This window comes from Convolutriloba macropyga, unplaced genomic scaffold (genome assembly GCF_964194025.1).
Source record: "Convolutriloba macropyga unplaced genomic scaffold, txConMacr16.3 SCAFFOLD_3226, whole genome shotgun sequence".
Lineage (NCBI taxonomy): Eukaryota > Metazoa > Xenacoelomorpha > Acoela > Convolutidae > Convolutriloba > Convolutriloba macropyga.
The window spans coordinates 4,766-26,431 of record NW_027450195.1 but is presented as its reverse complement, the minus strand read 5'-3'; the positions used below and the strand labels follow the sequence as shown (position 1 = coordinate 26,431).

The following is a 21,666-nucleotide window of genomic DNA, read 5'->3' as shown; positions in this document are numbered from 1 at the left end:
TTCTAAGCCTGATAAGTCTCATGAAATTACTTAAGGATTTAAATATGTAAATTTGACTAATTATTCTAGTTATAAGATTTGTATATGATTTGTAAAAGTTTAACATAGATAATTTACAGCACTAATGGTATAATTATATGAGTTGCACTTAGAGTTATTAAATCTAACTTGTAAAAAGGGAAAGGGTCGGAATATTTGTAAGAACGTTATTAACTTATCAGTAACTTATTATTCTCTTTTGAATAAAGTCCTGACTTGAAGATATCTCTAACTATTCGTTATTCGATATAGTTGAGAAAGAGTTTGGCAATTCCTCTTTGATTTACTTTTGTTTTGAGATTACTTTTCTCAATTTGGAGATATTAGATTCTCAGTTTCTCTGAGTTGTTAATTCTTAATTTCTCAAAGTTGTGATTCTTTCTTTGCTATATATAGTTCTCAGAACGGGATAGTTCCCGTCCTGCTGGATGGCAAAATGTCCGTTTGGCTGGATGGACATTTTGTGCAATATGAATGGTTCAGCTAATTACATCATTCTATTTTTAGAATGATGTAATTTGAATACTTAGCTTAGTTAAGCTAAGTATTCAACATAAACATTACTTCAGTACAACGGGTTAATTAACGTTGTAGTTTTTGTCCGTGCATTAAGATTGAGTAAAAAGCGAGAAAACTACCCCTACCAACGCAGTTTATTAAGCGTTGTTTAATGTAATTGTACATAAAACCGGATTGATTTAAATATTGCTAAGGTAGTGACTTTAGCGGCAGGAATCCCTAGCAATTCCTCAGTTTTTGATATTTTAAGTTTTTTGACAGGTTTGTTTTTTAAAAAAAAACATCTCTTGCTTATTGCGTACGTGCCAATGTAAGATGCGGGTTCCCTCGCTCTTTTCCGCTATTCTTCAGAAGAATAGAGTTCCAACAACTTATTGCCGAAAATATCTATTTTTGAATATCCACATATTATCCCTATTAATCTTGAAATTTTCGAAAACATTCTTATATCTGTTTGGTTTGTAATGTTCAATTTTCTGCTGCTCAATTCAAGAATTTCAAATTTCTCAATCAATTCTTTCAAATGTACTCCAGGAGGACTTGCCCCCAATATCAAATCTTTTCGACATTTTTTTCAGGTTTGATATTCACGTTTCCAGGTTTTTGCATGATGAAGAAAAGGAGAAGAGCTATGCATTGCCTTGCAAGATCATTTGCAAAGAAGATTCTAAGGTTCAGCTGGAAGGTTCTAAATATAGTTTCATTACTTGGGAAAATCAAGGAATTGTATTTAGAAAACGAAAAACTTAAGATCCGAAGTAGACTTTATGCGTCTGTGTGTGCATATTTTTGCCATGATTTTAAAATTTTGGTATTCTGAATATGACCACGAATGATGGTTATGGCCACGCACAAAATTCTTTTCACAAAATAAATTTTTATTAAATCGCAATTTGAAAACGGATAATAGCACTACAAATTATTATAACACCAATTAATGATATCAATCTAAATTCATTGATAGGAACTGAAATCTAAAATTAATTTCTGAGGAAAATTTTTTGACTATAAAAGTTTATGATACGGATTGCAATGAAAAATATTGCTGGTAGTTCTTCCCAATATCAATCCATCAAAGCGAATATTTGTCAAGTCTCTTTTTCAAAATAATTGTTCGATTACCATTTGATGCCGCACATTATTTGCCAGTTTTTATACCCTCTCACTTCCCTCCCCCTCCTCCACATAATGCGCTGTTATAACAGCACACGTCACTGTGTGTAAAAGTGCCCGTTATTGTTAGAGGGTTAGAGGGTATGGAATTAATCCACCGATACAGGGGGGGGGGGGGGCAGACGAGGTCTACAGACTAGATCTAGTATGGGAAGAACAGGTCTATCGTCAGTATTCAAAAGATTCAACAAAAGTCAGAACATTTAGACAATTGTTCGTTGAGAAGTTTCATAATGCGGTAGATCTGCATTTACAGAATTATTTTGCGGATTAGTCGATACGTAAATAGATCCATGTACAGTTGTCAGATTATGACTGGACATGGTCAGTGTTCGGGTGTGATCAAACGAAATGGAGCTGAGCTTCCCCCTCATCTCAATTGCAGCACTATCCATCTTGTTTTTCTTCTGTAAAATAAATTTTACTAATTATTTCTTGCCCATATCAGTGGAACGCAGGTTGAAGGGTCCGTTAATGATCCGACCCGTCCAAATAAACAACAGCTATGATCAGAAACTACCCAGACAAAACCAGCCGTGATCAGAAATAAGCTGGCTAATGATCTGACTTTTGGGTTGTAAACGGTGGAGAAAATTATTAAAATTTTACCCAGTTGCCTCGAAATTGTTTTAATCCGTTACTACTATCCGTGCAAAAAACATAACAATCTAACTTTAATTGACAAAATTTTGTCGATGTTATCCGAGGTTCGTTACAATGATCCGAGGTAACAGTAAATAATTAACTACATAAACAAAGTAGCTGATTTGCGAGGAATGTTTAAGCAGGAACAATCTCAATCAGAATAAATATTGATTTAGCAAATCTTGTTACCGATTACTTTGCGACCTAATTTAGATACCAAAGAGTCTTTGAGAAGTTTTTGCTAAGTTTTTTTTTGTCAAAACGCTGTCCTGTATTTTTACCCCCACTCTTTCAACCCAGTACCTTTTAACCGCGACTTTTCTAACCCCTATATCATTTAACCCTACAATAAATTAACACCTACATTGATTCACCCCGATTTTAAGCCACCTATAATTGAGGATAACTAGCTCTCAATCAATCCCATTTAGTCTAATCAATAGAGATTAAAATAGGGGTGAAACGAATGATGTATGATTATAATCTACACACCTCATTAATATCATCTCTTATATTCTGTAAAATTATTGACTCATAGCTCTCAGCATAATAAAGCTTAAAACTCAATATTTAAAAGCAAGTGTATGAATCTGAAAAACACCTATTTGGCACGCCTCCGATATTACTTTTTTATTGATAAATTTAAAATAATATATATATATACACACATATATATATATATATATATATATATATATATATATATATATATAATGCATTATATATATACATATATATATATATATATATATATATATATATATATATATATATATATAATGCATTTATGTCTACAAAATATTTGTGGGTTTTTTCTAAGTAACTTCTACCGTAATAATTGACACGTTCTCCTTTTATTTATATATATATATATATATATATATATATATATATATATATATATAATCATATTGTAGACGTAATAGAGAAAAACAATTGAAATTTTGTCACATTGATGTAACTTCGTTTTAATGAAAAAATTTTTGAGTGTAAATTATTTTTTCAGAAACTTCACATGACTTCTGCATCAGTTTCAGTTTAAACTCTTTCTAGTGTTTGAATCTCAAAAAGAGCTATTTGGCACGCAACCGATATTACTTTTTTTTAAACAAAATTAAGTAATTAATTTTTTTAATTAATTCAAACATGCAATATGCTTCTAACGATATTTTTTTGTTTCATATTCAAGTGATCACTACGAATAATATGTACAGATCTGTAATCTGCTTAAATATTTTTTATAATTTGAGGAAAGTCAGAAAACTATATTGAAATTTCCAAATTTTTGGTTTATTTTATTTCTTTTTGGAAAACAATATGACCTAATTAAAAATCAAAATCTTGCATTCACTGTTGTCACTAAAATGAACTTAATCAAACTTTAACTGTTTGCCGCCTCCTATAATTGAAGATAATTAGCTCATGATAAATTCTATTTAGTCTATTTAATAGGGATTAAAATCGCAGTGAAATGAATGAGGTATGATAATACTTTTTTACACCTCATTAATTTTACCCCAATTTTAATTTTTAAATTAATAGCTCAAAGTTCTCAAGATAACAAAGCTTAAAACTCAAAAAGAATTTTTTTCCAATATATGTGTCTGAAAAACAGCTATAGCGTAACGGATAACACTTTTTCTAAATCAATTTAAAATAATATCTACATATTTTAATATTTATATTTATATATTATATATATATATATATATATATATATATATACATATATATATATATATATATATATATATATATATATATATGTATATGTTGAAGCTCAAGCTTCAATATTTCGCAAGTTTCCTAATTTGACTTTTGCAAGATTTGATTTCTAACTTTAGCCCATATGTTTCCATGCTAACTTACCGCTGAAACCAAAGTTTGTGAATTTACTATTGTCAAATCGATCTTATAAGCAAGTTGGTCAACATTGGTGACCCCGAAACAACGAACTGCAACTAAATCTTCTGAGATAAAAATAAAATTGTAAAGACATTAAAAAAAATTGACGTAAAGACAGGGAGTACCTTTGAATTCTTTTGAATCCCGAATTTCTGTATTCACATAACTCAATGTTTTCTTTATTTTAGAACAATTTAGAACTGCAACTACAGCCCGTCAACGAATACGAAAAAAGAGAGAGGAAAAATTCAAAACTCACAAAAAAGAAGGAGAACAGAAAAATGCAGAAATGGCGTAATCAAATTCAAATTCCAAAAGAGAAGGAAAATAGTTTCGGAATATGACAAGTCAAGCATTGTTTGCCAGCAACTAATTTTTTATAGTTCTATCTTTCTAACAAAGAACTAAGTAACAAAAGTAAAAGGGTCTCAATCCGAAGTAACCTATATCTATATAAGCCTATCTTACCTATATATATTTATATACCTAATATCAAAATTATAAACAAAAAGACTTTGTCCACGCGTCTTTGTTATCATTGAAAAAGTTTTATTGTGCAAATAGGCCTAAACAGCATCACAACTTATTGCAAAAAAAACCACTGCCTTTTTTTAGAAAGCCGTTTAATAGCTGTAGATGCGTATATATCGTTCTTTGCTTTGAAGTAGATAGTGTTCAATCACATACACACACATAAAGAAAATAACAACACAATAAATTTTGTTTTTTATCGTAGATAGATATCGAAGTTTTGGAATTTTCAATCTCTTCAAAATGTAAAGCAAGAAAGAACACGGCAATTACAGTCAAACACTTTCTACTTCAGAGGGCACGTTAAACAGTAGACAAAGCTTCGGATTTAGGTTGTTCGTTGCAGAGAAGATTTAAACGTCAAGTAGTAATCCCACGTATCAAAAGTCGGTAAAAATAATTTCTTTTGACATTAATGTTCCTTAAAAAAATTGACGGTCTCTGACCATCTGCAAAGTCCAACAGACCCAACCAAGTTTAGGATAAAAGAAACTCAGACCATACCTTCATTAATATCACAACAATATAAAAGCACACTCGGGTCTGAGATAAATTTTGCTCTTTTAACATATCACCATAACAAAGAAATTTTCTTTCGAAAAAAGTAAAAATAATCGTTTATCAGCAAATAGGCTGACAATTAAAAGAACTCACAACCCTTACGCTGCATACAGATTGGAGAATACTAAACAAAAAACAGACAACGGAAGTAGAAAGAGCAGCTTCTTTACCAACCTCAAGTAACACTGAATACTCTTGCGCGCAACAATACAGGGGCTCTCATTGATAGTGCTGTTTAAATTTGCATAGAAACTGAAACTGTTCAAAATTGCAAACTAATTAAGCAGTAAGCAAGAATAACCCAAAAAATTCCAAACAGCAATTAGACCGAAACATATGGCACCAAAAACAAATAAAAGGAAAGAGACGTTGATCCGACAAATCATGAGACGTGAAGTTGAGTGGGGCTCAGCAGTTAACTTTCTTGAGGAACAGTATCTGACCGATGACGTTGACGTTCTTCAACTCACGTATGACACACTGTTGGAACATAAAGCATGCTTGGACAAGCTATTGGATAATATCTCCGAGTTTACCCTTAAAACTAACGAGAATATCACACTTGCCGAACGCACAACAACAATGCTGAAATTGAAGAAAATTAAAAAAGGTTTGTCTAAATCAAAGATGAACACAGTTGCGGCTTCAGGAGAGAATCCTATTACAAAAACAACAATGTATGCGCCTTCATTGAAATTATATCAAACAGATACACCAGGCACAAAGAAAATGCAGCCCAAAATCACACGGAGGTACAACTTACGCAACAGACATAATTCATCTAACAACTCGAGAAAATCATCATCAGATAGAAGTCTGCGCAACGCAATCTCTATATCACAGCCACAAGACTGATGCCCGACACTGACCGAAAGAAACAATACCAGTTGTTCTGTCTCAAATGAAATCGGACTCAGCGTTGATAGATATCAATCACTGAATTTTCGAAATGACACCGACATTTCTTCACCTGACAGTCATCGAAAAAACGGCAGAGATACAGTTGTGTCGAATAAATCCTGCAAACGTATCATTGGAGAAACTGTAGAAAACACAGCAAACAACAGCATAGGAATTAGTAATCAACGAATAGATCGGGACCGGAACAGTTGGGGTCTTCTCGAACATTTGTTGAACAGACCTCCAATAGTGAACCTAAAGATTCAAACGAAGAAAACGAACGACAACCTGAACTTTCCAAGGGATCCCAGAGCAATCAACATAACGAGTGCATTGGAACAAATTGGCATAATCAATTTGCCGAACCATTTCCGTTTGTGAAATCCAACAAAAACAACCAGGACCCCCAAACAACATCAATAGTAAATCACTCAGCAATATTTAAAAGCCATCAGCTTCCAGATAAACAACTCAGAAATTCAAAACTATGCATAGCACAAAATGGTGTTAGCAATTGTCCCTCAGAGGACAGCTGTGACGACAGTGACAGTGACAGCGATGAAGAGACAAACCAACGAAACGATTCGCGTGCAAAAGTTTCCTCAAAGAACCAAGCATCCAAACTACAAATTATTGGAAGAAGCACAGCTCACCAACAATCAACACAACAGGAAAGTTGCCTAACAAATTCACGAACTCTTGCTTCGAATAAACAAAAACAAACAAAGGATAGAAACATTTTCTCACCCGAGAATCGGAATCAACCTCGTTGCAATGAGAATACCATGTTAACACAGACAACCTACAGCCGTCCAACAGTATCAGCAGATACATCTGACACGGAAATACAGACAAGGTCTTGCCGCAACCAGTCTCATGCAATACACAAAATCAGAGAGAACAGTATGGAGAGATACGAAGACAGCTCCAATGTCAGACAACCCACAGTTCACTTCGAATCTGCTACACAACTACATGAAAATCACACAACCAATTCAACCAACGAACATTTTCGCAATCTGCAATTTACACCAAATCAGACAAACCCGCACATAAACATCAGTTTGCCAAAGACACAACTGAAGACATACAACGGAGACCCCCTCAAATGGCACGAGTGGTATTGTTATTTCAAATCAACAATACATGATAACGTGTCTCTTTCGGACGCACAGAAAATCACCTATCTCCAAAATGCTCTCACAGATCGCGCAAAGGAAAGCGTTTTTGGATACTCATATAATGGAGAATTTTACCACGATGCAATAACTGAACTCAAGAGAAGATTTGGAAGACCACAAACTGTTATTGCAGCATATCTTGACAAACTGGAACGCTGGCCCAAGCCTTCGACAGACAACCCAGACAGCTTCATTTCATTTGCAGCGTTTCTCAGACAATTAGTACAAAGTTTTCTTCTTCACGAGTTTACGCCGGACCTGCAATCATCCGCCGTTCTCAGAGTAGCCAAAGAAAAACTATTTCCTGCAATGATAATAAAGTGGAACAAAAATGTCATCCGCAAAGAACTTGTTAACCCAAATTTGATTCATTTCAAAGATTGAATAGACAAGTATGCCGAAGCGTGCGGAAGATATGCGACACACTCACAACAGAAATTCATTTTATGAGAAAACACACCAACGTGGAAAATCTGAACAAAGGATCAACGCCAGAAAGAATTGCCCGCTTTGTTCACAAAGCCACAATTTAGGAAAATGTCAAAAAATTTTCAGTGAAAACGTGTACGACAGACAGCAGACAGTGCGACAACTGCACTTATGCCCAAATTGCCTTACTGAACATCTAAAAGGACAATGCAACAGCAAATACAGATGCCAGGTAGACAATTGTAACGGTTTTCATCACTCAACAATACACCGTAACAATTTCAACACAACACAGCCTAGTAATCAAGGACAAAACCAATCAACATCTAAATATCGACACAATGGAGATAACTTGAACAGAAACCAGTTCAATTTCACAAACAACAGTTCTTCGTGGAACAAAAATTTGAGCAGCAGTAACCCCAACTGCAATCACGAAACTAGACAAAATGGTAACAGTGGTTACAACCGGCAACGCAGCAGAAGCCGATACAACAGCAGCAACAACAACAACTACAACAACAACAGCAGCATCATCATCAACAGCAAAAATAGCACAAATGGTAACTACAACAATAGTAACAGCTACAACAGACATAACCGGAACTTCTATTAAGGGCAATCACATCAAGTGCCCAATACGCCCAATGTTCAACAACAGCAGCCAACATCAGGAAACTTTAATCAACAATATCAGCACTCAACAAACCAAAATTCGCAAAGCTTCTCAGGCAGCAACAACCGACACCAGAACTACACTTGCAGTAATAACCAGCCGAGCACTTGGATCTGACCACATGTTCAGCTCCAAGCAATACCGGTAACAGTGTTTTCGGAGACGGTCTCCATTGAAACTTACGCTCTCCTTGACAGTGGAAGTGACAAAACGCAAATTACCAAGACAATAGCAGATGCTTTAGGAATTCGTGATAGGAAATGTGTTACAATACCCGTAGCATCACTATACCAAGAACACACGATTGAAACAACAGAAATTTTTCTCGGGATTGGAGCCATTGACAGCAGTAGACCTATCATTAACTTACCAGTCATTGCGACTTCTACCAAAGACTTTCAAATGCCGACGGTGCCAATTCAGACGCTCATCAGCGTTTGTAAGGACTTCGGTCATTTAAGCGATATCAATTTTCCTCAAATCAGAGACAACAAAAAAGGTATTCTGATAGGAGCCGATGCTTTTTCAGCAACATTTCCACTCAAGTACACAATCGGACCACCGGGAACACCGCATGGAGTTCTCACACAATTAGGATGGACAATAACAGGACCAGTCCCAAACAAGTATAGACAAATTACAGAGAAGAACCAATGCAATCGTTATATAACCTTGTTCAATAGGGTTAAGTCAGAAGAGACAATTTTGGACGAAGACATGCTACAATTATTTTGGACCTGTAAGGAACAAGAACAACAAAGGCTTCACCTAATACAGTAAACCAAGAAGACAAGAAAGCCCTACAAATTTTCGAGGATACAGTAAAACATAACGGAGAGAGGTATGAGATTGGACTACCCTGGAAACAAAACATACAATTACCTAACAGTTACTTTCTAGCAAAAGCCCAATTACGATCATTGGAAAAGCGCCTCAATGAAGACAAACAGTTAGCCGACACCTACAGCAGCTTAATTCAGAACGATATTGTAAAAGGTTGCGTTGAGAAGACGGACCGCGAGCCTTCCCCAACTTGCAGCCAATTATGGTATCTTCCTCATCATCCAGTACAGCACATGGAGAAGAAAAAGATTCGTCGTGTAACAAAGGCAGCATCTATTTATAAAGGACATTCACTGAATAAAGCGCTTCTAACTGGACCAGATCTTCTCTGCAGTTTAGTTGGACTCCTACTACGCTTTCGACAGTTTGCCATAGCAGTTACCGGAGATATAGAAGCCATGTTTATGCAGATAGCAGTAAGGAAAGAAGATCAAGACGCATTAAGGTTTCTATGGTACAAAAACAACACCGAAACAATATACAAATACAAGCGACTCATATTTGGTGCAACCTGTTCGCCCTCTTGTGCTATCTATGTACTTCAAAAATGAGCTATCGATAATCACCACTTATCACCTGAAGCCAGTCAATCAATAACGAATAATTTTTACATGGACGACTTTTTACAGAGTTTCGAGACAACAGACGAAGCAATTGAACAGACAACATGCATCAAAGAAACACTTAAAAAAGGAGGATTCAACTTAACGAAATTCTTCAGCAACGATTCGAGTTTTTCTTTAATTGACGACACTGAAGGAGATACAGCATTAACGCAATGATTTCTGGGACAGATCTGGGATGTCAAAAACTACACCTTCATATTTGGAAACCCAATTTAGACATCAAAATTGAACGTTTACAACGAAGAGAACTGTTGTCAATGGCAGCTTCGCTTTTCGACCCCCCTGGGGATGATAACGCCATTTGCGATACGAATTCGAAGCCTTCTTCAAGCAGTCATAAAACAAAGCAAGAAATGGGACGAACAAGTACCAGCCGAATTTCATATTGACCTGAAGAAATGGATTAACGAATTCAACAGCATGCCAGATATTACAACAAAAAGATGCCTTGTAACAGGACCAACGACCAGTCAACAACTTCATGTCTTCATAGATGCATCAAATAAAGCAACTTCAGTGGTTATTTATATGAGATCTACAACTACTGAAGGGAATGTCATTGTGAACTATGTCATTAGCAAATCCCGAGTAGCCCCCATAAAGCACACAAGTATACCTAAACTTGAATTAGAGGCAGCCACAATGGGAGCAGAACTAGCTAGTTTTGTAGTCACAGAAATGACATTAAATTTTTCCTCAGTTCATTTCTGGACGGATAGTACTGCAACATTAGGATGGATAAACTCAGACAAACGGCAAAAATTTTCGTAGCTAACCTTGTCAACAAAATTTTGGAACATTCTAAAGCACAGGAATGGAAACATATACCCGGAAAACTCAACCCTGCCGACCATGGTACCAGAGGTTTGAAACCATCAGAGCTTGAAGAGAAGTGGCTACAAGGGCCAAAATTTCTTTTTCAAGACCCTGAAAATGGGAACTTTGATCAAACAAAATTTTTAACAACGACAAATTTAGTATTACCTAAATGTATGGACCCACATCACAAGGAGCACAGCAACAAACCCAAATTGATTTAAAACTATATTAGAATTATCACCAAATTGTTTACTTACTCATCTCCTGGAAACCAGTCATTCAACATTCAATAATTTTATTAACCCTTTTCTCTCGTTGTGTGGGAGGATTGTGAATTTTGTCAAAAATTCCAATTAGCTTTTAGATGTCAAGTACACAATCGGACCACCGGGAACACCGCATGGAGTTCTCACACAATTAGGATGGACAATAACAGGACCAGTCCCAAACAAGTATAGACAAATTACAGAGAAGAACCAATGCAATCGTAATATAACCTTGTTCAATAGGGTTAAGTCAGAAGAGACAATTTTGGACGAAGACATGCTACAATTATTTTGGACCTGTAAGGAACAAGAACAACAAAGGCTTCACCTAATACAGTAAACCAAGAAGACAAGAAAGCCCTACAAATTTTCGAGGATACAGTAAAACATAACGGAGAGAGGTATGAGATTGGACTACCCTGGAAACAAAACATACAATTACCTAAAAGTTACTTTCTAGCAAAAGCCCAATTACGATCATTGGAAAAGCGCCTCAATGAAGACAAACAGTTAGCCGACACCTACAGCAGCTTAATTCAGAACGATATTGTAAAAGGTTGCGTTGAGGAGACGGACCGCGAACCTTCCCCAACTTGCAGCCAATTATGGTATCTTCCTCATCATCCAGTACAGCACATGGAGAAGAAAAAGATTCGTCGTGTAACAAACGCAGCATCTATTTATAAAGGACATTCACTGAATAAAGCGCTTCTAACTGGACCAGATCTTCTCTGCAGTTTAGTTGGACTCCTGCTACGCTTTCGACAGTTTGCCATAGCAGTTACCGGAGATATAGAAGCCATGTTTATGCAGATAGCAGTAAGGAAAGAAGATCAAGACGCATTAAGGTCTCTATGGTACAAAAACAACACCGAAACAATATACAAATACAAGCGACTCATATTTGGTGCAACCTGTTCGCCCTCTTGTGCTATCTATGTACTTCAAAAATGTGCTATCGATAATCACCACTTATCACCTGAAGCCAGTCAATCAATAACGAATAATTTTTACATGGACGACTTTTTACAGAGTTTCGAGACAACAGACGAAGCAATTGAACAGACAACATGCATCAAAGAAACACTTAAAAAAGGAGGATTCAACTTAACGAAATTCTTCAGCAACGATTCGAGTTTTTCTTTAATTGACGACACTGAAGGAGATACAGCATTAACGCAATGATTTCTGGGACAGATCTGGGATGTCAAAAACTACACCTTCATATTTGGAAACCCAATTTAGACATCAAAATTGAACGTTTACAACGAAGAGAACTGTTGTCAATGGCAGCTTCGCTTTTCGACCCCCTTGGGGATGATAACGCCATTTGCGATACGAATTCGAAGCCTTCTTCAAGCAGTCATAAAACAAAGCAAGAAATGGGACGAACAAGTACCAGCCGAATTTCATATTGACCTGAAGAAATGGATTAACGAATTCAACAGCATGCCAGATATTACAACAAAAAGATGCCTTGTAACAGGACCAACGACCAGTCAACAACTTCATGTCTTCACAGATGCATCAAATAAAGCAACTTCAGTGGTTATTTATATGAGATCTACAACTACTGAAGGGAATGTCATTGTGAACTATGTCATTAGCAAATCCCGAGTAGCCCCCATAAAGCACACAAGTATACCTAAACTTGAATTAGAGGCAGCCACAATGGGAGCAGAACTAGCTAGTTTTGTAGTCACAGAAATGACATTAAATTTTTCCTCAGTTCATTTCTGGACGGATAGTACTGCAACATTAGGATGGATAAACTCAGACAAACGGCAAAAATTTTCGTAGCTAACCTTGTCAACAAAATTTTGGAACATTCTAAAGCACAGGAATGGAAACATATACCCGGAAAACTCAACCCTGCCGACCATGGTACCAGAGGTTTGAAACCATCAGAGCTTGAAGAGAAGTGGCTACAAGGGCCAAAATTTCTTTTTCAAGACCCTGAAAACGGGAACTTCGATCAAACAAAATTTTTAACAACGACAAATTTAGTATTACCTAAATGTATGGACCCTGTCATAGAACCATCAAAATTTTCAATTTGGAAACGATTGCACAGAAGGACAACAACCGTGTACAAAGCAACAAACATTTTGCGGAAAAGAGATACACTAAACAGTCAGAATGAAGCCCAAAATTACCTGATAAAGATTTCACAACAAAACACTTTTAGAAAAGCAATTATTAGAATACAAACTGGACAACAACTGGAACGAAGGGATGCAGTTCTTCAATTCAATCCAATTTTGGGTGAAAATGGAGTTTTGCGTGCCAAAGGAAGGCTGAGACATGCGCCAATACCTTGGAATCAAAAACACCCCATAATACTAGACATCAAAGACCATGTCACTCAGTTAATTGTTCAAGACGCTCACACTAACAGCTGTCAACACATGGGAACGGAGTTTGTCAGAGCGCACCTACAACAGACATTTTTAATCATTGGACTTCGAAGGTTCCTAAGAAGACACAGCCGGACATGTTTCACATGCCGCCGATGGAGAGCTCAGAATATTACACCAATGATGTCTGATCTTCCGCACTTTCGCTTTGCTGATGCCGAAAAACAATACCCATTCGTAAATGTAGGATTAGATTACTTTGCACCTTTCTACATTGAGGATAATACTCGCAAGCTTCAAAAACAGTACATCTGCATTTTCACGTGTTTAGTAACCCGTGCAGTGCACTTGGAAATTTGCCATAGTCTAGACACCGACAGTTGTTTACTTGACACCGACAGTTGTTTACTTGCAATAGGACGTTTTGTTTCAAGGAGAGGATACCCAGAGATAATAATCTCCGACAACGGAACAAATTTTACAGCATCGAAAAAGGTTATGAATTTGGATAATATCAGCATTGACAACTCCTATATTGCTCAACAATTATCGCAGCAGAGCATAGTTTGGAAAATGAATCCACCAATTGCTCCACACTTCGGAGGTATATGGGAAAGAATAAATCAAACAGCGAAGAAAACTCTTCTCATAATCTTAGGAAGTCAGCAACTGAAAGCAGAGACTTTCCAAACAATTGTGACAGAAACGGAAGGCATCCTAAACTCCCGCCCCATAACTTACGTTTCTTCTGATAACAACGACGAAGAAGCCCTGGCACCGAACCACTTCATTCTTCGACGACCACATCTAGCCCTAGCCCCTCTAACATCAAAACTGAAAACTTTTAGGAAGAAAGATTTCAACTATACACAAACGCTTTTGGACCACTTCTGGAAAAGACTTCAAAGAGAGTATACTTCAGACCTAATAAGCAGAGCAAAATGGTGAGAGCAGTCAAAACAAATCAGAGTGGGCGATTTAGTCTGGATTCTGAACGAATTTACCCCAAGAGGTATTTAGCCCCTTGGACGGATAACCAAATGTCATTATGGAGCCCACGAAATACCAAGATCATTTGACATTCACACAGCAACAGGTACATTAACGCGCCCTGAAGTAAAATTGTCACGAGTCATAAATGAAGAAGAAGCGGACATCACAAGGAGCACAGCAACAAACCCAAATTGATTTAAAACTATATTAGAATTATCACCAAATTGTTTACTTACTCATCTCCTGGAAACCAGTCATTCAACATTCAATAATTTTATTAACCCTTTTCTCTCGTTGTGTGGGAGGATTGTGAATTTTGTCAAAAATTCCAATTAGCTTTTAGATGTCACGCCACCGCGAGATAGCGAATTGCAACTCAGAACAAAATCAGAAGCCAAATAGATCAAACCAGTCCATTCCAAATCAAGTAACCAGCAGCTCACAAGATTGCCTATCATACAATGCAGCTTACAATGCAAAGAGAAGATTAACAACTTCGAAAGAGATTACAAGTCACAAACTCAATATGTTTTATATTAGTTTTAAATTAGTACCAGAGTATTCAAGTTTAGCCCTAATTTTAAAGCGCTCCCTCCTCTCCTCGCGGAGTGTTAAAGCTCAAGCTTCAATATTTCGCAAGTTTCTTAATTTGACTTTTGCATGATTTGATTTCTAACTTTAGCCCATATGTTTCCATGCTAATTTACCGTTGAAACCAAAGTTTTTGAATTTACTATTGTCAAATCGATCTTATAAGCAAGTTGGTCAACAGTATATGTATATATATATATATATATATATATATATATATATATATATATATATATAAAATTTGTATTTGTATCTAAAAAATTTGTTGATTTTTTTCTAAGTAACTTTTCCCGTAATGATTGATACGTTCTTCCTATTTTTAATCAACCAATTTGTCAGCCAAATGGCAACTTTCAGAGCTGCATAGTTCCTTTTTTATGATATATATATATATGCAATATTTCAATTATAGATAAAATTGAGAAAACAAATTGAATTTTCTTCACATTGATGTCACTTCGTTTAAAAAAGGTTTTAAATGTAAAATTAGTTTCGGAAAAATCACATGTCTTCTTCATCAGTTCAGTTTAAGTTCCTTCAATTTTGTCATTAATTCAAACATCAATTATGCATCTAACGCGTTTTTTGTTTTATATTCAACTGATCACTACGATTAATCGGTACAGGTCCATAATTGGCTGCATTGTTTTGCTTTTTTGTTATACCTTGAGAAAATTCAAAAAAAACTATAAGGCCATTTTCAAAACGTCGTTTTTTTTATTTCTCTTTGAAAAACAAGATGAATTAATTAACGTCAAAATTTTGCATTCACTGGTATCACTAAAATGTAATTAATCGATTTTAAGCCTCTTATAACTTTTTAATTTTAACTAAATAGAGCTAAGACAAAAACTCTACTATCGCTTCATAACGTCAATGCTGTTATGGCATGTACACAGTTTCTTTCAGCATTTTTTGTCGAGTTGAGTGGGAAAAACCCAAAACAATTTCCGTCGAAGAAATAAGCACTTTAATTTTCATTTTCACCTCGATAGCTTTGCCATATCTAAGCAAATATTTCCCACTTTATCAATTACTATGGCGACCCAATTTTTGTATCAGGCAAAAATGCAAAGATGCTTTTCGTATTAGACACAAAAGCGTTAACTGAAACTCCGTTTGAAATCCATTTTGATTTGAAACAAACCATTAACTAAACAACCATTAACTGAACAACCATTAACTAAACAACCATTAACTGAACAAACCATTAACAACCAGTTCGAGAAAACATGCATTATTTGTTTAGCAGTGCTTGTGACATCAAAATTATAGTTCACTGGGAAAATGAAACTGTTCTCAGCTTTTCTCTTTAGCATTAAGCTGCTAAAAATACTATATCGACAATGGACGATTTCCTAGCTTGGTGCAAATTAAGAAAACAATAAAGGCTGAAAATTGAACATTAATAAACAAATTGTTCCTTAAATAGCTTGAAATAATCTCGGTTGGAGACTATAGTGTGTTAACGCGAATGAGCGTACAGTGTAGCACAAAAGCCTTAACTAAAAAACTCGGTTTCAAATCCATTAGAGTTTGATTTCAACAGGAACGTTCTGCAACTTAAGATCCCCCCCCCCCAAAAAAAAACAAGACAAAGGACGACAGAACGCAGCCAACTAAAAATTTTCCTGCTTCTTCTCTGAAGCTACACAATCCAAAAAGCCTTGAAAGCAATCTGAAGTCAATTTTCATCGTTAAAATTGTTAAAATGTTTTAAAAGATAAAAGATAGAGGTCTTAAAAGTATTGAAAGTTTAAAGAGCTCGAGTAAAATTTTAAGTTAGAGTGAAAAGTTAAGCGTATTAAATAGTTAGAAAACTTTTAAAAGTTAATGTAATAAAAATCAAGAAAGGTTATACGTTACGGTGTTTGACGTTGTAAGATTTGAGTTTTAAGCGAATTTTAAGTTTGAAGGTTAAAATAACTAAAATTTAAAAGAATTTAAAATTTAAAGTTATTGATAGTTGAAAAAATATTAGAAGTATATACTCACCCAATTTTTTGACCTGTGTTTCAGAAGAATAAAAATGATAGGGTTGAAAACAGCATTCAGGTTTAAAGTGAAGAACGTCACACTCGATATGTAGGGTAGAAACCATTTCACACTTTCGGAGTGAAAATAGCCCTGACCAGACCCAAAATACAGTCCGTCAAGAGTCGAAATCAGCTTCCAGTTGAAAAATGGGCTGTAGCATATGAACATTGTGACTGCTAGTGAAGTTGCATATCGCTGCAAAAAAGTATCTTTGGATAAAAATGACGAACATCTCGGATTTCGGCTCGATTCTTTATTGTTGGCAATTGTGTACACACTTGATTGCGGAATCAATGTTTCGGTTACGTTTGTAGGTCTCTCGGCGGAATTTTGCTCAACGTTCTCGGGTGCGTCGTCTGGAGATGATTGCGTAATAGTGGCTGATGTTAGAGTTTCTGACGCAACGTGTGAAGGTAGTGCTATAGTGATGAGAAATTATACTAACTTCATTACAGACTAGCGCCCCTATCAAATGGAACTTGAACTAGATTAACGCAAATTTTACAAATTGGCTTATTTTGTGGAAAACGGTCACAAATGTTGTCACCGTATTCCACAATTGAGCATGTGAGCATGTGTTTGGTTAATCAGATTTATCAATTTGGCGTTGATTTGCCAAAGGTGGCACTAATCCATCTCGAAAGCTAGTTTTAACGGCCGCTTACTGAATTTCGGCTAAAGATATAGTTGTCGCTATATTAGCTGTGGCCGTGTAACAGGACAAAAACAACGGACTGGAATGTGTTTTAGTTCTAAATACGTTTCTCAAAACATACAAATAAGAAGTTTTTCTGTAATTTGAGTTTAAACAGCTGAGGAAGAAATATGATTGCTGAACACTTCTTTATTCACAGAGCCTTCCAGAAAGTAATAATTAGTGATCACTTTTCATACAAAGGTCTTTTTCAGACATTAACAATTACTGATCACTTTATAAATAGCGAGGCTTTAAGAATTAAAAAAAAACACTTACTCATTCTTCACCAAATGAAGGCCCAGTACACTTTAGCCTGAGTTGATTTTTTGCCAGCTTTACAAGTTGGTGTTTTTTTTGGCTCTGAAAAAGTGAAAATTGTTATAGCAGTTTTATCTAAATATTAAAAATTTTATAAAATCTATAACTTACACTATAGAAATTTTATCCACAAAATTAATTCGATGTGGTTGTTTTCTTAAATAGAACTATACTAAATAATCAAATATGTCATTTAAAAAAATTACTTGAAAATATAGATTGTTTACCTATGCAATATGTTATTTAAATGTTCCGGCACTGTTGACTCGCTTTGGTGTTTTGCAAAGCGTCTTGGAAGTGGGATTAGTAGCTATTTAAACGAATATTAATTACTTGATTATCTGCTGATCGTAGGAAAAGTAGCGCGCGTGAAAAATCAATACTCCAAACTGTGGAATTGAGGCAATATACAGAACAACTCCTCTGTTCCAAATTTTTGACTATTATTACACGTTCTGAGGAACACTTTGTTGAAAATGCTAGATGAATTAGAACGAATGGTACGTCCCAATTTGGTAAGGGGCTAGTCTGTTTTGTTCCAAAAAATGAAACCAATTTAAATTTCAACGAGGTCTTTACTTATTAAAACAATTTGAAAGTTACTCAAAAGTTACTCTTCTGAATATCAAGAATTGTACTATTTCTGCAGCCTATAACTCAGCGCAAACTTTAGGCTCACAGTTTGCAGATCAACTATGCTGGCTAGCCATATTTTTTTTTAAAATTATTTAATTTAATTGTGCAATCTCTAATAATTCTACCAAAATCTCTAGTAATTCTACCACTGATCTGCTTAAGCCTTGTATAGGAAAATTTTATAAGGATTGATTTTCTATATAACTTGCAGTGCTACAAAAATCAATATTCCTAGCCTCTACCGGGTCTTTAAAGTTTGCTGTTCTTCTAAAATAATTTGATCCCTGACTATTAGAAGTATTATCCCACATAATGCGAAGTTAGACAATTCCTCAGAAACTTGAAAAAATTTAAATTTTTCAGTTTTAAAATAATTATAATATAGTTTTAATAAATATTTTTTATACGGTGAGAAAATTAGGAAAAATGACATTTTGAATGTTTGTTTGGTTTATTTCTCTAACTTGGCTGTTTTATGCTTTATCAAAGCATTCTTGGTACGTTTATGATACTCAGAAACGAAGCGAATTTCAGAGTTAGAGATAACAAGCAATATCAGCAGAGGAAGCAAAAACAAATTGAATTAGTTGCGCGATTTTATGTTTTTACAGCGCTTAGAAAAATTTAGAGCTGAACAAGAATCAAAATGATTAATCAGAAGGAGTCTGCTAATAAAAAAAAACTGAAACTCAAGGATAACTGCTTCAAATTTGTATATTTTGGGTAACGATCGACTCAATTTCTTGTCTAAATAAAACAAACTGTTAGCACTGTGGTTCACACATGAGCTAAAAATAATTAGAACCAACAGCGCCTAGCAAATGACTGTTGAGCTTGGAAAAAAATCAATTGAGGGCAAGCTATCAACTTTACTGCAGTGAACTAATATGAACTATTGTGGAAGCCCAGTAGACGGATGAAGAAGAATAAAAATAACTTTTGTAAGTTTTTATCAAATTATAGCCAGTGAATCAAAGGGTTGTTACTATCACGTGTCTATTTCCTTTCAGAACAATCTGAACAATTTACAAAGACAGTTAAAATGACCAATTGTTTTTGCGCTGGCTTTCATGTTCTCGCTTCATCAATTTTTGTCTTCATTTTCTAATGTCTTATTTAAAAATCATTCTATGGTAGAATTTTAGCGGCCTTCTCTTTCTTCCTGATGGCTGTGGGTACTGTTTTGTTCAATTTGACACTTTTAGGGGTCATTGGTTTAGAATTGTTTTTGGTTTAAGGAATGATATTTTATCATCTGATTTTTGCTGCAGGAGCTCCCCATTTAATAACTTTTGACATGTTTCCCGCAGGCTCTGGTTTAAAAATGAAAATCTAATTCTTCGGTGAGCCAGTACTTTCATTTTTTGTGTCCGGTGTTGATATTTGACTGACATATCTTCAGTTCATCTCTCTTGAATACATGGTCTTCTGTAATAATTCTCTGAACGGTAAAATTTCCTATTTTATAGAGGGAACTTCATTGTTTGCTATGATTTTGGGCCTCTACTTGGCATAACTATTGAGTGTCCGGATATTTTGTAAGCTTAAACAGTGTGTTTTTGATTTGAGTCAAACCGAGTTTTGAGAAACTACATAGGAAGATGTTTCTAGGCTCTATAAGTATGTGTTGTACAAACTTCAGCGCAAAACAATAGATAATGATGCTCTGAAATGGCGCTAGAACTTTGTAAGAAATGCGCTGAAATGCGCTAAATTTCCAAAAAAATTCAGCGAAAAAACCTTACATAATAATGCGCTGAAATGCGCTAGAACTTTGTCAGAAATTCGCTGAAATTTCAGCGCACAAATTTTCAGCGCAATTGGACACAATTCAGCTCATTTCAGCGCATTTCCTACATAATTTTTGAAATATTTCTCGATCCGAGAACAGATCTTAAATTAATGTCAAAAGAGATCTTAAATTAATGTCAAAAGAGATCTTAACGTGTCCATTAATGACAACTTTGTGTGTTGCATTTTAATAAAAATCAGAAGCTTAGTAGTGTTAAGGTGTAGTGTGGAATAAACTCCATATCTTACAATTGGTAAACTTTCTCATCACTTTTGTTAATAGTGGTAGTCTCTGGGGCGTGTTCTGAAAGTGCGATCGACTTATTAGAACAAGTCTCGGTTGAGTAGATACTTTGATGACGTGATTCCCTCCTTGTAAATGAAGTTGTCTGCTGCTGCATTGACGATGACGATGCTGTTGATGACGATGATCTGCAATTAGATCTCTGCTCCTTCATATGTCCAGTTCCACCTTAAAGAGTATAAAAATATATTGTTTAAACATGCGCGGTTAAATGAATGGGGTTAATAAGAACTAGAAACTGTTAAGAGATACACATATATGTTATGAATTACCACCCACTAATAATTTGTTTCAAATTCAAAGACTTAATTATTGAAATAAGTTTTCCCAGATTGAGGTCCCAGATGGAAAGTACCTATGTCTTGAATTTTCGTGGGCTTTTCCGTGTTTCCAGACTGTGTAAACTTGAACGCACGGCATCCCGGTCGTGCTTTCATCTGGGTCTGGACATATCGAATTTCGTAGGGACATCAACATGGGTTCCGTCTATAAATTTAATAAGTGAAATTAGGAAGCAATTTGCTTCTATAATTTTAATCCTCATTCGGTTGCTGTATGGTTACTGTATAAGGAAAGTTCACTTATCAGTTTCAAAAGCCATACAAAAATAGAAAAAAATATCAATTATCTTGTAATCCTCGTCATCCTAAGACAATTAGCTGCTACACAAAATCTTTCTGCGCAACAGATTTTATGATTTCGCACTTGCTCACCATAATAATATATATTTTTTTTACTTTCTACTGCAATTCGAGGGCATAAAAACCGGGTTTTTATTTTGAGATCTTTTAAGCTGTTTTGATTTTGAATTTGGTTTCAGGAGATAGTT

General features: G+C 35.2%; 1 protein-coding gene across 1 annotated transcript; it reads right to left on the bottom strand.

The window, feature by feature from the left end:
• Positions 1–1,853: 1,853 nt before the first annotated feature.
• Positions 1,854–21,001, bottom strand: LOC142355699 (uncharacterized). Its single transcript, XM_075407778.1, has 3 exons — positions 20,805–21,001; positions 17,050–17,510; positions 1,854–2,138 (listed from the first exon to the last, which is right to left on the bottom strand). The coding sequence occupies exons 1-3, from the start codon at positions 20,989–20,991 to the stop codon at positions 1,935–1,937; spliced, it is 852 nt and encodes a 283-aa protein (XP_075263893.1). The 5' UTR covers positions 20,992–21,001; the 3' UTR covers positions 1,854–1,934.
• Positions 21,002–21,666: the final 665 nt, after the last annotated feature.